We start from the raw sequence: 12442 nt of genomic DNA, 5'->3' as shown, positions 1-12442 counted from the left end.
TTACCAGCAGAGGTATAACAAACCTTGCTTCTTATCAGCAAAGGTATAACAAACCTTGCTTCTTATCTACAGATGTATAACAAACCTTGCTTCTGATCAACAGAAGTATAACAAACCTTTCTTCTTATCATCTGATGTATAACAAACCTTTCTTCTTATCATCTGATGTATAACAAACCTTTCTTCTTATCATCTGATGTATAACAAACCTTTCTTCTTATCAACAGAGGTATAACAAACTTTGCTTCTTACCAGCAGAGGTATAACAAACCTTGCTTCTTATTAACAGAGGTATAACAAACCTTGCTTCTTATCAGCAGAGGTATAACAAACCTTGCTTCTTATCTACAGAAGTATAACAAACCTTTCTTCTTATCATCTGATGTATAACAAACCTTTCTTCTTATCAACAGAAGTATAACAAACCTTTCTTCTTATCAACAGAGGTATAATAAACCTTGCTTTTATCTACAGAGATATAACAAACCTTTCTTCTTATCAACAGAGGTATAACAAACCTTTCTGCTTATCAGCAGAGGTATAACAGACCTTGCTTCTTACCAACTGATGTAGGCCTATAACAAACATTGCTTCTTATCAACAGAGGTATAACAAACCTTTCTTCTTATCAGCAGAGGTATAACAAACTTTTCTTCTTATCAACAGAGGTATAACAAACAATGCTTCTTATCAACAGAGGTATAATAACACGTGCATTAGGTTGCGAAATATGGAAGTATGAAACATTTTAAGTTAAGTCTTAAACAAGGCATCAAACAGATGAGATAGAAAAATACAAGATACAAGAAATTTGAAGAGACCAACAAAAAGAAAAAAAAAACTATCAGAAGAAAGAAATCAAAAGAAAAAGTAGCAAATATTTATTAACACTTTTTTAAAAAAAGCTTATCTAAGGGGAAAATCTTCGCGCATACAGCCATATTTATCAATATGTTCAAATTCTGTATCTGACAGACAGACATACAAACTGATTTGATAAAGCTTTGTAAAAAAGAGTTATATTTTCAATTTTAAAAAATGAAGCTAAAATTAAACCACCGCCTACCCAGTAAAAAAAAAAGAAAAATTAAATCTTCACGCCTAAAAGCTTTAGACAATCATATATAGCTCTTATAAAAAGCATACAATCATTTGGAGGCTACCGCTACATTCTGTGGCTGTAGGTTTGGGGCTGGGGGGGGGGGGAGGGGGCAGTATGGATATGGATAAGGATGATTAGTGAAAATAAGATTTTGTACTAGAAAACGAATTCGTCTTTATTTTTTATTCATTCTTTACTTAGTACAAAATCATGATCAAATTTTATGAGCCTTGCATGTAGCGAAGTCATACTGTAGGCTATAGGCCTAGGCTATCATTAAAGTTCTGTTTCCTGCATTGATCACTCTCAATAGCAAGAAATAACAACAAATTGTTCATTCTATCTTAGTAAATTGTTGACCCCAAGTAATTCTTGATTAGTTTGAGGCGCGAAAAGCTTCTTTTACCAGATGCCATGGTATATATAGCCTAATACAGTGATGCCCAACCTAATTCGACCTGCGGGCCATTTAAATTTTCAACGCTCGTGTCGCGGGCCACATGACCGAAAAGATACAAAAACGAAATGAAATCGACCCGAAACTATTTGATTAAAACTTGCACTAATTAAGTGAGACATTGGAAGTTTATCCTTTTTTTTTTACGCGTCGAAAAGTGACTTCCTTTCTCTACTTTAAACATGAGCGACATTGTAGCTAGCCTAACCACCTACTTATTTTTATGTCTCTTTTTGGTAAATATCCTCATAAATCTTGCAATGTCTAGGCGTAGTTTAACAGGCGCGGTTCAAACCAACAATGCAGTGGCGTACCGAGGGGGGGGGGCGAGGGGGGCATCCGCCCCGGGCGCCGGAGAGTAGGGGGCGCCAAATTCATCTACTCAAACTGCTGAAGCCACTAGTGATAGTAAACAGCGTATGCTCCTTGATTCACATGATTTTGGTTACATTGATTTTGATTCCATTACGGGCTTATCAAACGTAGCAGACAATCTTCGTATGGAGTTGATTTCTCGTGGGCCAGAAGTATTTCAGAAAAAGGATGCTAATTTTGCAGTAAGTGCAGGCCGTTCAATGACTTTAACATGGTTTAAACGTAGTCTTCCCAATGGAAAGGAAGTCAACAGATCTTGGTTGCTTTATTCCCCTTCTAAAAAGTCAGTGTACTGTTTCTGTTGTGTATTATTCACTTCAACAAGCAGTAACTCTAGATCGTCATTTGAGTTATCTTCTGGATTTTGTAATTGGCGACACACAGAGAGACTGAGGGATCACGAAAACAGTCCAAGTCATCGAATATCTTTTACTAAATGGAAGGAATTGGAACATCGGATTTCACAAGGTATGTTGATTGATATGGAAGTTGAGAAACAAATTCAACATGAAAAGCAAAAATGGCGTGAAGTGCTGAAACGAATTCTGGCTTGCATAAAATTTCTAGCTAGCCAAAATTTGGCTTTACGTGGTCACTGTGAAAGTCTTGCTGAAGATGATACCGAATGTTACAATATAGGAAATTTCCTGGCCACAATGAAGCTAATTGCTCAGTTTGATCCATTATTATCAAGTCATCTACAGCATTCTAAAAATGTTCCGGGTTCAGTTTCATATTTGTCACCAAGAATTCAAAATGAATTTATCAGTCTTCTTGCATCTACTGTCAGAAAGCAGATACTCTGTGATATTCGACGAAACAAATATTATGGACTAATGCTAGATTCAACACCTGATCTAGCACACCGGGAACAGTTATCAGAAGTTATTAGGTTTGTTGATGTTAATTTCAAAACCAAAAAAGTGACCATCAAAGAATCTTTTCTTGGTTTTATTCAGCTTCATGCAAAAGATGCAGCAACACTAGAAAATGTTATTGTTGAACAGTTGCAAGCGGACAACCTTCCTATAGCTGACTGTCGATCTCAGTGTTATGATAACGCAGCTGTAATGGCAGGAGAACTGTCCGGACTCCAACAAAGAATTGCCATTCGAAATCCTCAAGCATCGTTTGTTAATTGTAACAACCATAGCTTGAATTTAGCTGGATTACATGCTACAAAACAGGATCCAGTTGTTGTTACATTTTTTGGTACAGTTGAGAAAATTTACGTTTTTTTTTCAGTGCTTCAACTGTTCGATGGGAGAAAATGAAAGAATTGCTTGGAATTACATTGGAATTACATTGAAGAGAGAATGTCCAACACGCTGGAGTGCAAGACAAGATGCGGTGAATGCAATCCACGAACAGTTTGATGGATTTTTACAGCTGTTAGAAAACCTGTATGAAGATGGTACTCAAACTAGTGAGACTCAGAATGATGCATACAGTTTGCTTCAAAATGTGATGAATTTCAATTTCATCACTCTACTTGATTTCTGGCATGCAGTTTTGTCAAAAATTGACCGGATTCAAAAACGACTGCAAGATCCATCAATGAATTTCCATGACGCAGCACTGGATTTAGAAGGACTGCAGCAACGGCTAAGTAGCATTCGAGAAGATGTTTGCATCACTGCAGTCAATGCAGCTAAAGTTCTGTGTGAAAAATTGGGAATTAGGATAGAAGAAAGAATTAAACGTCGAAAACAGATGCCTGGTGAAAATGCTGGTGATGCAGGACTCGCTGCGGTTGAAGAAATAACTCGCATTATGAAATCAGTTATTGATAGACTAATCCAGGAGATGACAACACGATTTGGTCGTCTGGAGACGTTAGATGAAAAGTTTGGATTTCTATTCAACATCAGCAAATTGTTTGCTAATGATACCTCTAATGATATTCAGCAGCACTGTGCTACGCTGGCTGACTTTTATAAAACTGATATCGATGGAACTGAACTATTCGTAGAAATCAGTGACTGCAGTATGTTGCTGAAAACCCGACCAGATGCTACCCCAAGCAGCCCATTAGAATTACTTTCATTTATTATTTCATAAGGCAATGACATATTTCCAAACTTGCGAATTGCTTTGCAAATTATGCTGACAATCTCTGTGTCAGTTGCTAGCTGTGAGCGTTCTTTTAGTAAACTAAAAATTATTTTAACTTATTTGAGAGCTTCAATGGGACAGGAGCGTCTGTCAGACTTGGCATTGCTAAGCATAGAAAAGGAGCTGGTCGAAACAATTAATTTTGATGATGTCATTGACAACTTTGCTAGTGCAAGATCACGAAAAGTAGTTCTATAAGAAATGGCTAATGTTGCTTCAGATTGTTCATTAACTTTGTTTACAATAAAAAAAATTAATTTATTGATTGGTGATTGTTTTAATGCAAATATAGATTACGCATACTAATAGGGGGGGGGGCGCCAACAGACTATGCCGCCCCGGGCGCCTGGCACCCTCGGTACGCCACTGCAACAATGCCGTCATAATTGTTTCACAATGCCGTTTATATGTTATTGTTTTTTAAAGTCACACTTTTACAAATTAAATATGTTGGCTTATTATAATGTTCCTGCTAGATTCTACATTCATAGTCCCACAATTTTTAAAGGTTAATAGTGAGGGCCCTAACGTAGGTAAAGATACATTTTCAACCTTTTTAATGAAAAATGGATTTTCTACACTTTGTGCTGACGTTTCGGCGGGCCGGATAGAACCATGTCGCGGGCCGGATGTGGCCCGCGGGCCGTATTTTGGACACCACTGGCCTAATATATAGGCCCTACAGTTACGAGTGCCTATTTTTCATGAGACTTTTATGGGTTTGCGGGAGATTTTAATAATTTTAGATTTCCAGGAGCTTCTGGTAAATTATGAGGCCTCGGGAACCCCGTTATAAGTTATAATGGTTTAATTTAATAATTTACACCTATAGAATTAGCGCGGAGTCTATGAAAGTGCAGGGCCCACTGCGGCCGCATTGGTTGCAGTGGCCTAAGGCCGGCCATGTCTTGTGTAATAAAGGTCCTCTGTTGATCTGACTTTTCTAAGCCAGATAGTGAGTCTGTTATCCTCAATTTTTTCCCCATAAGTTTGCGTGTACAGCTGGGCGGTAGCTGTCCAGCATATTTCTTATTTCAGATGTTTGGGGTTCTGCCTTATTTCTATCTTGTGTTGAAAATTTGTCGGTGGACGAAATGTCACTGAACAATTTGTCGTGTCTCCCTGTCAGGGTGCCAGAGAATGAAAATTAGTTCATTTATACAAAATAATAATATTATTATAATAATAAGCATAATAATAATAAGCGTCGTTGTTTCTTCCTTCAACCTTACAGGCTTAACATTAAAATAATCAATAGTGAAAAATAAAATTTAGATATGGAATCTATATATTTTTAGATATAGATCTACATGTGTCAGTAAAATTTCGAATGCCTTGAAGTTAAAAAGTGAAACAAAATTTTAATATCTATTTAGAAATGGGAAAAGCCTTTTTTAATTTTAACTCACCCGGAAATCATCTCGACAAAAGAAAACAGAGCACTGTTCATTATCATAAACAAATAGATCTACGATCTAAATCTAAATCTAATTGTTTGTTAAACAGAAAATAACTACTGACATGCTTATATGAAAGGATAAATATGTTATTAGGCAGCCCTTTTCATGTAAAATGTATTCTAACAGCAATAATTGCAGTTCAGTTATTTTTAACTCACCAAGCAGGTACATAAAATTTAAGAGCTCAACTTTCAACTACTCAACTCAAGTTAATTACTTAACTTACTCACTTGACTTACTCAAGTTACTGACATAGACTTAGATTTACTATTAGCCTACAGATTTACTATTAGGTAGATTTATATAGATAGAATTTAGATTAGATTCTAAACTTAGAACTTGATATGCTCAGTACTCTTGACTAATGACTCAATTGACTGTCTTGTCAAGTCTTGACTGTCTAGAGTCTAGATTTCTTACACTTAATTTTTAATTCAACTAATTTAAAGTACTTAAACCTAGTCTCTAGAGTTACGAGTACTCTTCTCTTTAGACTACTATCTTAGTATCTTGACTAGGACTAGTGACTCTAACTCTAGAAAAGAGATAGCTGATACGTGATAGCTCTAACTCTATGTACTCTATCTGATAATATTATAAATAATAAATTCTAGGTTGCCTGAGCTAGCCAGGAAAACCAGTGACTTGGCAGAATATAAAAGTCATTGGTTAATATGCATGACTGAATGCATGACGCTTAGGACGTAATCATCTTCTTTTTTGAAGTAACGTCTGTATTATATAATAAGAAGATCTAATAATTAATAGTAATACTACTAATACTGATTCTATCTAGTGTCTAGATCTAGATTGTTGATCTAGTAGTAGTCTAGTTGAATCTAGATTTATATCTAAAGATTAATTATTAGATCTACTAATAGTAGATATATAGTTATGCTAGTATATCTAGATTCTAGAGTAGACTCCATATATTGCTAGCCGCCTAGACTCTCTAGAGTCTAGATTATATATTATATATTTATATATCACTTCAACTTTAACTTTCTTGATCTAGATTTTTAGATCTAGATCTAAACCTATCTATCTAGATCTATCAAATCTATATTTATGTTATAGTATATATATATATTATATATATAATATAATTCTTAAATAGATCTTGTTCTAATTTATTATATAGATTGATATCATTTTCATAAAATACATAATTAGAGATAAAATGTTGAGTCTAGATATAGAATATAGATTACTAAGATTCTGTTTTAGTATACTTGTCTTTAGATTATAGATATGATTTATATTATAATTATAACAATAATAAGTATATAGAGAAACTAAGCTAAGTTACAGCCATTTGTAGCGGTTTAATTGGCATAGCTCTGTAGTTGTCTGATCTATAAAAAAATTAAGAGTATTATAAATTTCTCATCCTTGTGTTGATAAAAATAGATTTATGTTGTAATCTATCACTTTTCATAGTTAAAATTATATCTGAAGTGAAAGAGTGGTAGGTTGAGTATGTTCATGTGTAAAAGTTGTTGCTTTATTTTCACCCTCTGTAACAGTTGTAACGTGGTCTGGAAAGTTGTCAGACAAACGTTTTTATTTTCAAATATCATTCTTAAAATCATTTTCTTTTTACATCAGCCTATGGACACGGGCCATTGTCTTCTTTCCTAGGCTCCACATTTTTATTCTCGCTTGTAACTGACTAAGGTCATATGTCACAACAGCTTCAAAAATATGACATTCTCTGAGCGAATTGACTCTTCTAGCAAGCTCATTGCTTGTGACATAACTGGCTTGACACCAAAACCTTTGGCATGCTTGGTGTGTCCTCCTCTGATTTTGACAATCTCATAGACTAAGGTCTTTAGCACATCCGGTTGATCAATAATTGTTGGCTATAGGTCAACATTGTTATTGCTTCCATTGTATTTTTTTTTAGCTGCCTATCGATCTTTTTCTACCATTGTTTCACTTTGTGTTTGTAAATAACTGTGCAGGCTAAAGGATATAAAACATTAGTACCATTGTGTTGTGAGCTGCCTATTAAATGGTCTTTCAAAAATATTTATAGTTTTTGCATACATTGTATTACGTTTTTGTTTTAAAATATTTGTTATGCTTTTGGCTGTAAAGTATGAGTAAATAAAGATTTTCTAGAAGGGACTATCAACTCTTGGCTAGTCACTAGTGATTTAAATCTAGATCTAAATCTAGAAATACATAGCTATAGATCTACTACAGTAGAGTAGTCTGTTTTGTCTGATCTACTGTTAATTTATTTATAGCAGATTCAGACAACTGATTTAAACAAATAGTTGACTAGATGCTAGTCAACCTCTATGATAGTTACTTAGTCATACTATAGTCATAATAATTAAAATTTAAAGCTGACCCCACTCAACCCTTGTCCTAAACATGTACATCTAGATTAACACATTACTTAAATGCATAAGGTTGATGATTTATGGCCATTTACATCTATCATTGTGTTCATTGCATTTAATATAAATAATTCTTATGTGACTTTAGAGATTTACATTAAGTGCTAAATTCATGAATAATTTCCCCAGAATGTGAGAGATTAGATGAGTATATTCATGATTATCAAACTTTGACTTTTGATACACACAAGCTGCATAAAAAGCACGAGAGAGCACGGAGATCAACAGATTCAACTCTACACTTAGACTTCCGGGCGTACAATAGGTTAGTTCAGTTATATATACATTGAAAATCTTTAGGCCTAAATCACATGTTTAAATGGACGCACCTGTTTCTAGGACCAAAAAGTTAATGAGATTCTGGCGTGACTAGCTCATTTACTAAAGTTCCTTTTAATTTGCAGAGATAAATTTAGGTGACTGCTTAGTGCAATACTTTGTAACCCCCAAAAGGGTTTAACATTACATTGGATTTCATGTAATATTTTAATTATCTATTTCATTCTTACTGAAAGTTATGTCAATCAGGTAAAGAAGAACTCATCTGTTTCTGTGGTCATTGATTTTCTGGGTGTTATGTGGCCAACTGCCATATTTTTTCTTAGCAGATATCTGATAAGTTTTAGAAGTGGGTAGTTTCTGGAAAAGCGTCATATCCTAAAGGACTCAGGACTCTAAATTCGAGACTTTTGATCTGGTAGCCTGGATTTTGTCATTTTGATTGTAGCTATTTAAAAAAAAAAATGATAAAAATATAAATTAATAACAAACACCATACAAGAAAGATTTTTAAAAATGTAATCAATTATGACAAAATCACCTTGGTTTTTCCTGATATAAATTCAAACTAGTATTTTGTTATTGCCAAGTATTAAACATATGTTTGGTTTCTTGGGGTCACCTGACATGTGACTTTCACTTGGTCACTAGGACAACATGGAATCATAAAGGACTAGTGAAGCTACCTGTAGATAATTAGACCAAGAGTAAGTGTTGAAAACATGCATGTGATATGTAATCAAATACCTATTATTTATAATTATTGCTATACTTTACAGGCATATTTCACTTAGTGTATTTGCAAAAAAATAAAATATAAGCTCTGCGCATTGTAGTCACCTGACTACAATTCTCTACATCAGAGATTATCAAACTTTTTCAGTTCATGGACCCCTTTACAAGCATTACAATATTTTGCAGTCTGATTTGTCTGCCCAAAATTGCATATTTCTAAAGCCACAGGCATAATCCAAACTCTCTGCAATTGTGTGCGCTTTTTTTGCTATTCACAATACAATAATTTATGAATGCTTAAGATTTTTTTCATTCACTGTTGTCGCATTGCTAATAATTTTCTGCTGATTTACATACATAATAACCAGACTGATGTTGGTGTGCGTGGAGTCTCAGGGTCGTCTGTTGGAAACTTTTTAAAAGAAATTTGGCCTACTTCTTTGAATGGCTTGAAAATCAGATAAATTGAAAGAACAGGATTGATTGATTTCTAAAATAAGTAAATTTGTAAATCATGTGCAAAATAAAATTCTATCACAGGACAGTTTACAATCATTGTTGCTTTGCCAAGATGGGTCAACTATAGTCATAGAATAGTTTGTAACAGACATATTAAACAGTAGTGTGGGGTCAGTTGATTATTATTCAAATTATCAGATCGGATAAACAGGCTTTTAGTGAAGATTTTCATTAAATTGTATACAATTCATCTTTCTGCAGAACTCTAACGGTTATCTTTCTGATCCTGGGGGTCTGCGGATCACAGCTTGAACATCATTGCTATACACCATTTATACATCAAATGATCCTCTCAGAGCTGTCACACTTGGATAATAATGGCACTGGCTCTAACATTACACATTATGCTGCTCCTTTGGCTGACATGGTCCCCTAGCAAATAAATGAATTTGAGAGTAAAAAATAGGGATAACATCTTTAAAGTTAAAACTAAACATCTTGGCGAGAGACAATGAAAGTGTTCAAACCACTGATCAATGAAGTGATGTTATACATAAGAAAGTTCCCTAGTAACAAACACAAACAAGCACAGCAGGGCTCAACTTGTGTAGACTAATGCTCCAAGCAAATTTATAGGCTCTTCATGCACATGGCAGTCTTTTAGTTTTATATCCAATATATAAAGCATGATGTGTTGGTATGTATGTCCCAATAAAAAATCAAAATTGTTTGGCCAATCTTGATAAAATTTTGCATAAATGTTCCTTGGAAAATGATGACGATATGTAAAGTTGTCCTACCACAAACTGAAGACCCTAAAAAAAAGTTGCCCAACTCTATGAATACAATAGATTGTATTGGATTTAGGTCGAATAGTCATATTAATTGCTCTATTCATATTATCACCTGCATACATAGTGCAGTGATACAAATCAAATGAGCATAAAGGGTCACAAACAAATGAAAATATGAAAGACCATAATTGAACGTATTTATCATTAATAACTAATTCATTTAATACAATTCACTTCGCTTTGCGTTCGCTTTAATAATGACTTTATATTTTAAAATTTTTAAAATGCGCATTATCAACCCCAGTACTAGAGAAACTAGATCTAGGTCAGATTAAAAAACTTAATTTTTTAGATGTAGCCATTTAAGCCTGAGATTTTACTCTCTAGTCTTTAGTCATGAACATTAGTAGCTTGAATATTCCTTTGACTCTAGATCTATCAAGTTTAAAACAACAAAAGTGCTTCATTTGTAAACTTTATTTTTAATTGCTCAGAATAGCTTTTTAAAAATATATACGTTATAAACAATGTTCAGCGACTACTGTAGGTCTACAAGTGTATGACAATTTAGGTCATAGGCAGGGCCGGTCCTACGGATTGCACGGGGCCCTATGCGAAACGGATTGCGCATGGCCTATTCTAGGTTGTGATAAGGATAATAAGTGAAAATTAAGATTTTGTATTAGAAAATAAATTCGTCTTTGCATTTTATTCATACCTAACTAAGTATTAAATCACTTTCAACTTAACTTTACGAGCCATCTACAGTAGTTAATAGTTTTTCAACAAAAGCTGATAAACACTTACATTCAGATCTGCCTTTTAGATATACTTTCAACTAGCATAATATCGCTTTTTTCTTTTTTAAGAGGTCGAGATAGATTTAGATCTTTATTTATATGCCAGTGACTATTAAAGTAAATTAAGTATTTGAACTTCTTGTTTTGGTTAAAATTTGTCTTATTATTACATTTTTATTAAATGAAGGCTGACAATGCCTTTTGTTTTTAAAATTGCTAGTAGGATTGGCCTTTTTCCATAGTGAATGACACCCAGAAATGACAATCTTATCTTTTTTTTTAAGGAGATTTACATCAGTTTTCAGAAGATTTTAATAATTTCAGATTTTAATGACTTTTTTGTATTTTTTACAATTTCAGGAGAATTCCAGAAACCCTTTAATAAGTTTATAAATGGTTTATTTTAATAAAATACACCTAGAATTCGCGCGGGGCCTATGAAAGTGGGGCCCACTACGGCCGCATAGGTTGCAGTGGCCTAAGACCTGCCCTGGTCATAGGTTGTGACCTCTCAAATTACAATTAGATTTAGGTCAGCATTACAGTTGTATTTTTAAATGTGCAATTCTACCCTGAAGTGTTGAATTGTCGACTACAATACCTTAAATTAAATCTTTCTTACATTGTAGATCTAAATCAATATAGTTTAAAACCCAAAAAAAAGGGTTTTCAGCAACTTTAATTTTAATACTTTAAGAATTGCTATTTGTAGACATCCACATTGCATTTCACTGTTTATGTGAGCATGTAAACGTCATGCAATGCCGATTTAACAAAGCCCAAAGAATTTTGAGGCTTTTGATTGAACATACTAGCAAAGTGTAAGTTATTGAAGACTATTGCATAAATATCCCTTACAATCTAGATCTAGAGCTACATAAAATGAACCTAAAAATTCATTTTTATTGACATTTTACATTCTCGCATTCGCTTTACTTATAGCATTATTTTTTTTTAAGTGCACTAGATCAATGATACAAAAATTAAGACCAGCCAGCCTCTGGTAATATCTGTCTAGTAAAAAATAAATCTAATAGTAAGGAGTATTTATGTATGTTCTGAAAAAAAAAAAAAATAAAGATTAAAAAGAAACGTTTGACCAATCTGGATAAAACTTTGCATAAATGTTCCATGGATACTAACAGTAAACTTAAGATATGTAAAGTAGCCTCACCGCATTAGTAATATCAAGTGTATGCGCAGTGTAGTCATACAAATCAAATGAGCATGAAATTTCAACAACAAAAATATTAAATTTGAATTATTGATGAACATATTGACCATTAATAAATTAACTTGTATAATAAAATTCCCTTTCCAATGTGTTTTTAAAAACATATTACAAAAACTACACATTTGCTTTAATTGTAATTCTTTATTTCAGATTTACTTGAATATAAATTTTGACAACATACAACTACATATAGTTGATCTAGGTCACATGAACAGATGCTT

At 33.6% G+C, this 12442-nt stretch overlaps 2 protein-coding genes across 2 annotated transcripts in view; both read left to right on the top strand.

Annotated features, from left to right (window-relative positions):
- Positions 1-1978: 1978 nt before the first annotated feature.
- On the top strand, positions 1979-3995 carry LOC129924021 (zinc finger MYM-type protein 1-like). Its single transcript, XM_056017619.1, has 2 exons — positions 1979-3067; positions 3180-3995. The coding sequence occupies exons 1-2, from the start codon at positions 1979-1981 to the stop codon at positions 3993-3995; spliced, it is 1905 nt and encodes a 634-aa protein (XP_055873594.1).
- A 1470-nt stretch (positions 3996-5465) lies between these two features.
- Positions 5466-12442, top strand: part of LOC106051225 (disintegrin and metalloproteinase domain-containing protein 10-like) — a 37591-nt gene continuing 30614 nt past the window's right edge. Inside the window, exons 1-2 of the mRNA XM_056016912.1 lie at positions 5466-5674; positions 8050-8185. Coding sequence (XP_055872887.1) covers positions 5593-5674; positions 8050-8185 — 218 coding nt within the window. The 5' untranslated portion in view covers positions 5466-5592. The remainder of the gene's footprint in view (positions 5675-8049; positions 8186-12442) is intronic.

Source organism: Biomphalaria glabrata, chromosome 18 (genome assembly GCF_947242115.1).
Source record: "Biomphalaria glabrata chromosome 18, xgBioGlab47.1, whole genome shotgun sequence".
NCBI lineage: Eukaryota > Metazoa > Mollusca > Gastropoda > Planorbidae > Biomphalaria > Biomphalaria glabrata.
This window is presented reverse-complemented; position numbering and strand designations above follow the sequence as displayed.

Coding starts and splice junctions, on each gene's coding strand:
- LOC129924021 (XM_056017619.1), top strand. CDS start 1,979: ATGCTCCTTGATTCACATGATTTTGGTTACATTGATTTTGATTCCATT. Junction 3,068..3,179: donor GAAATCCTCAAGCATCGTTT/GTTAATTGTAAC, acceptor TTTTTTTTTCAG/TGCTTCAACTGTTCGATGGG.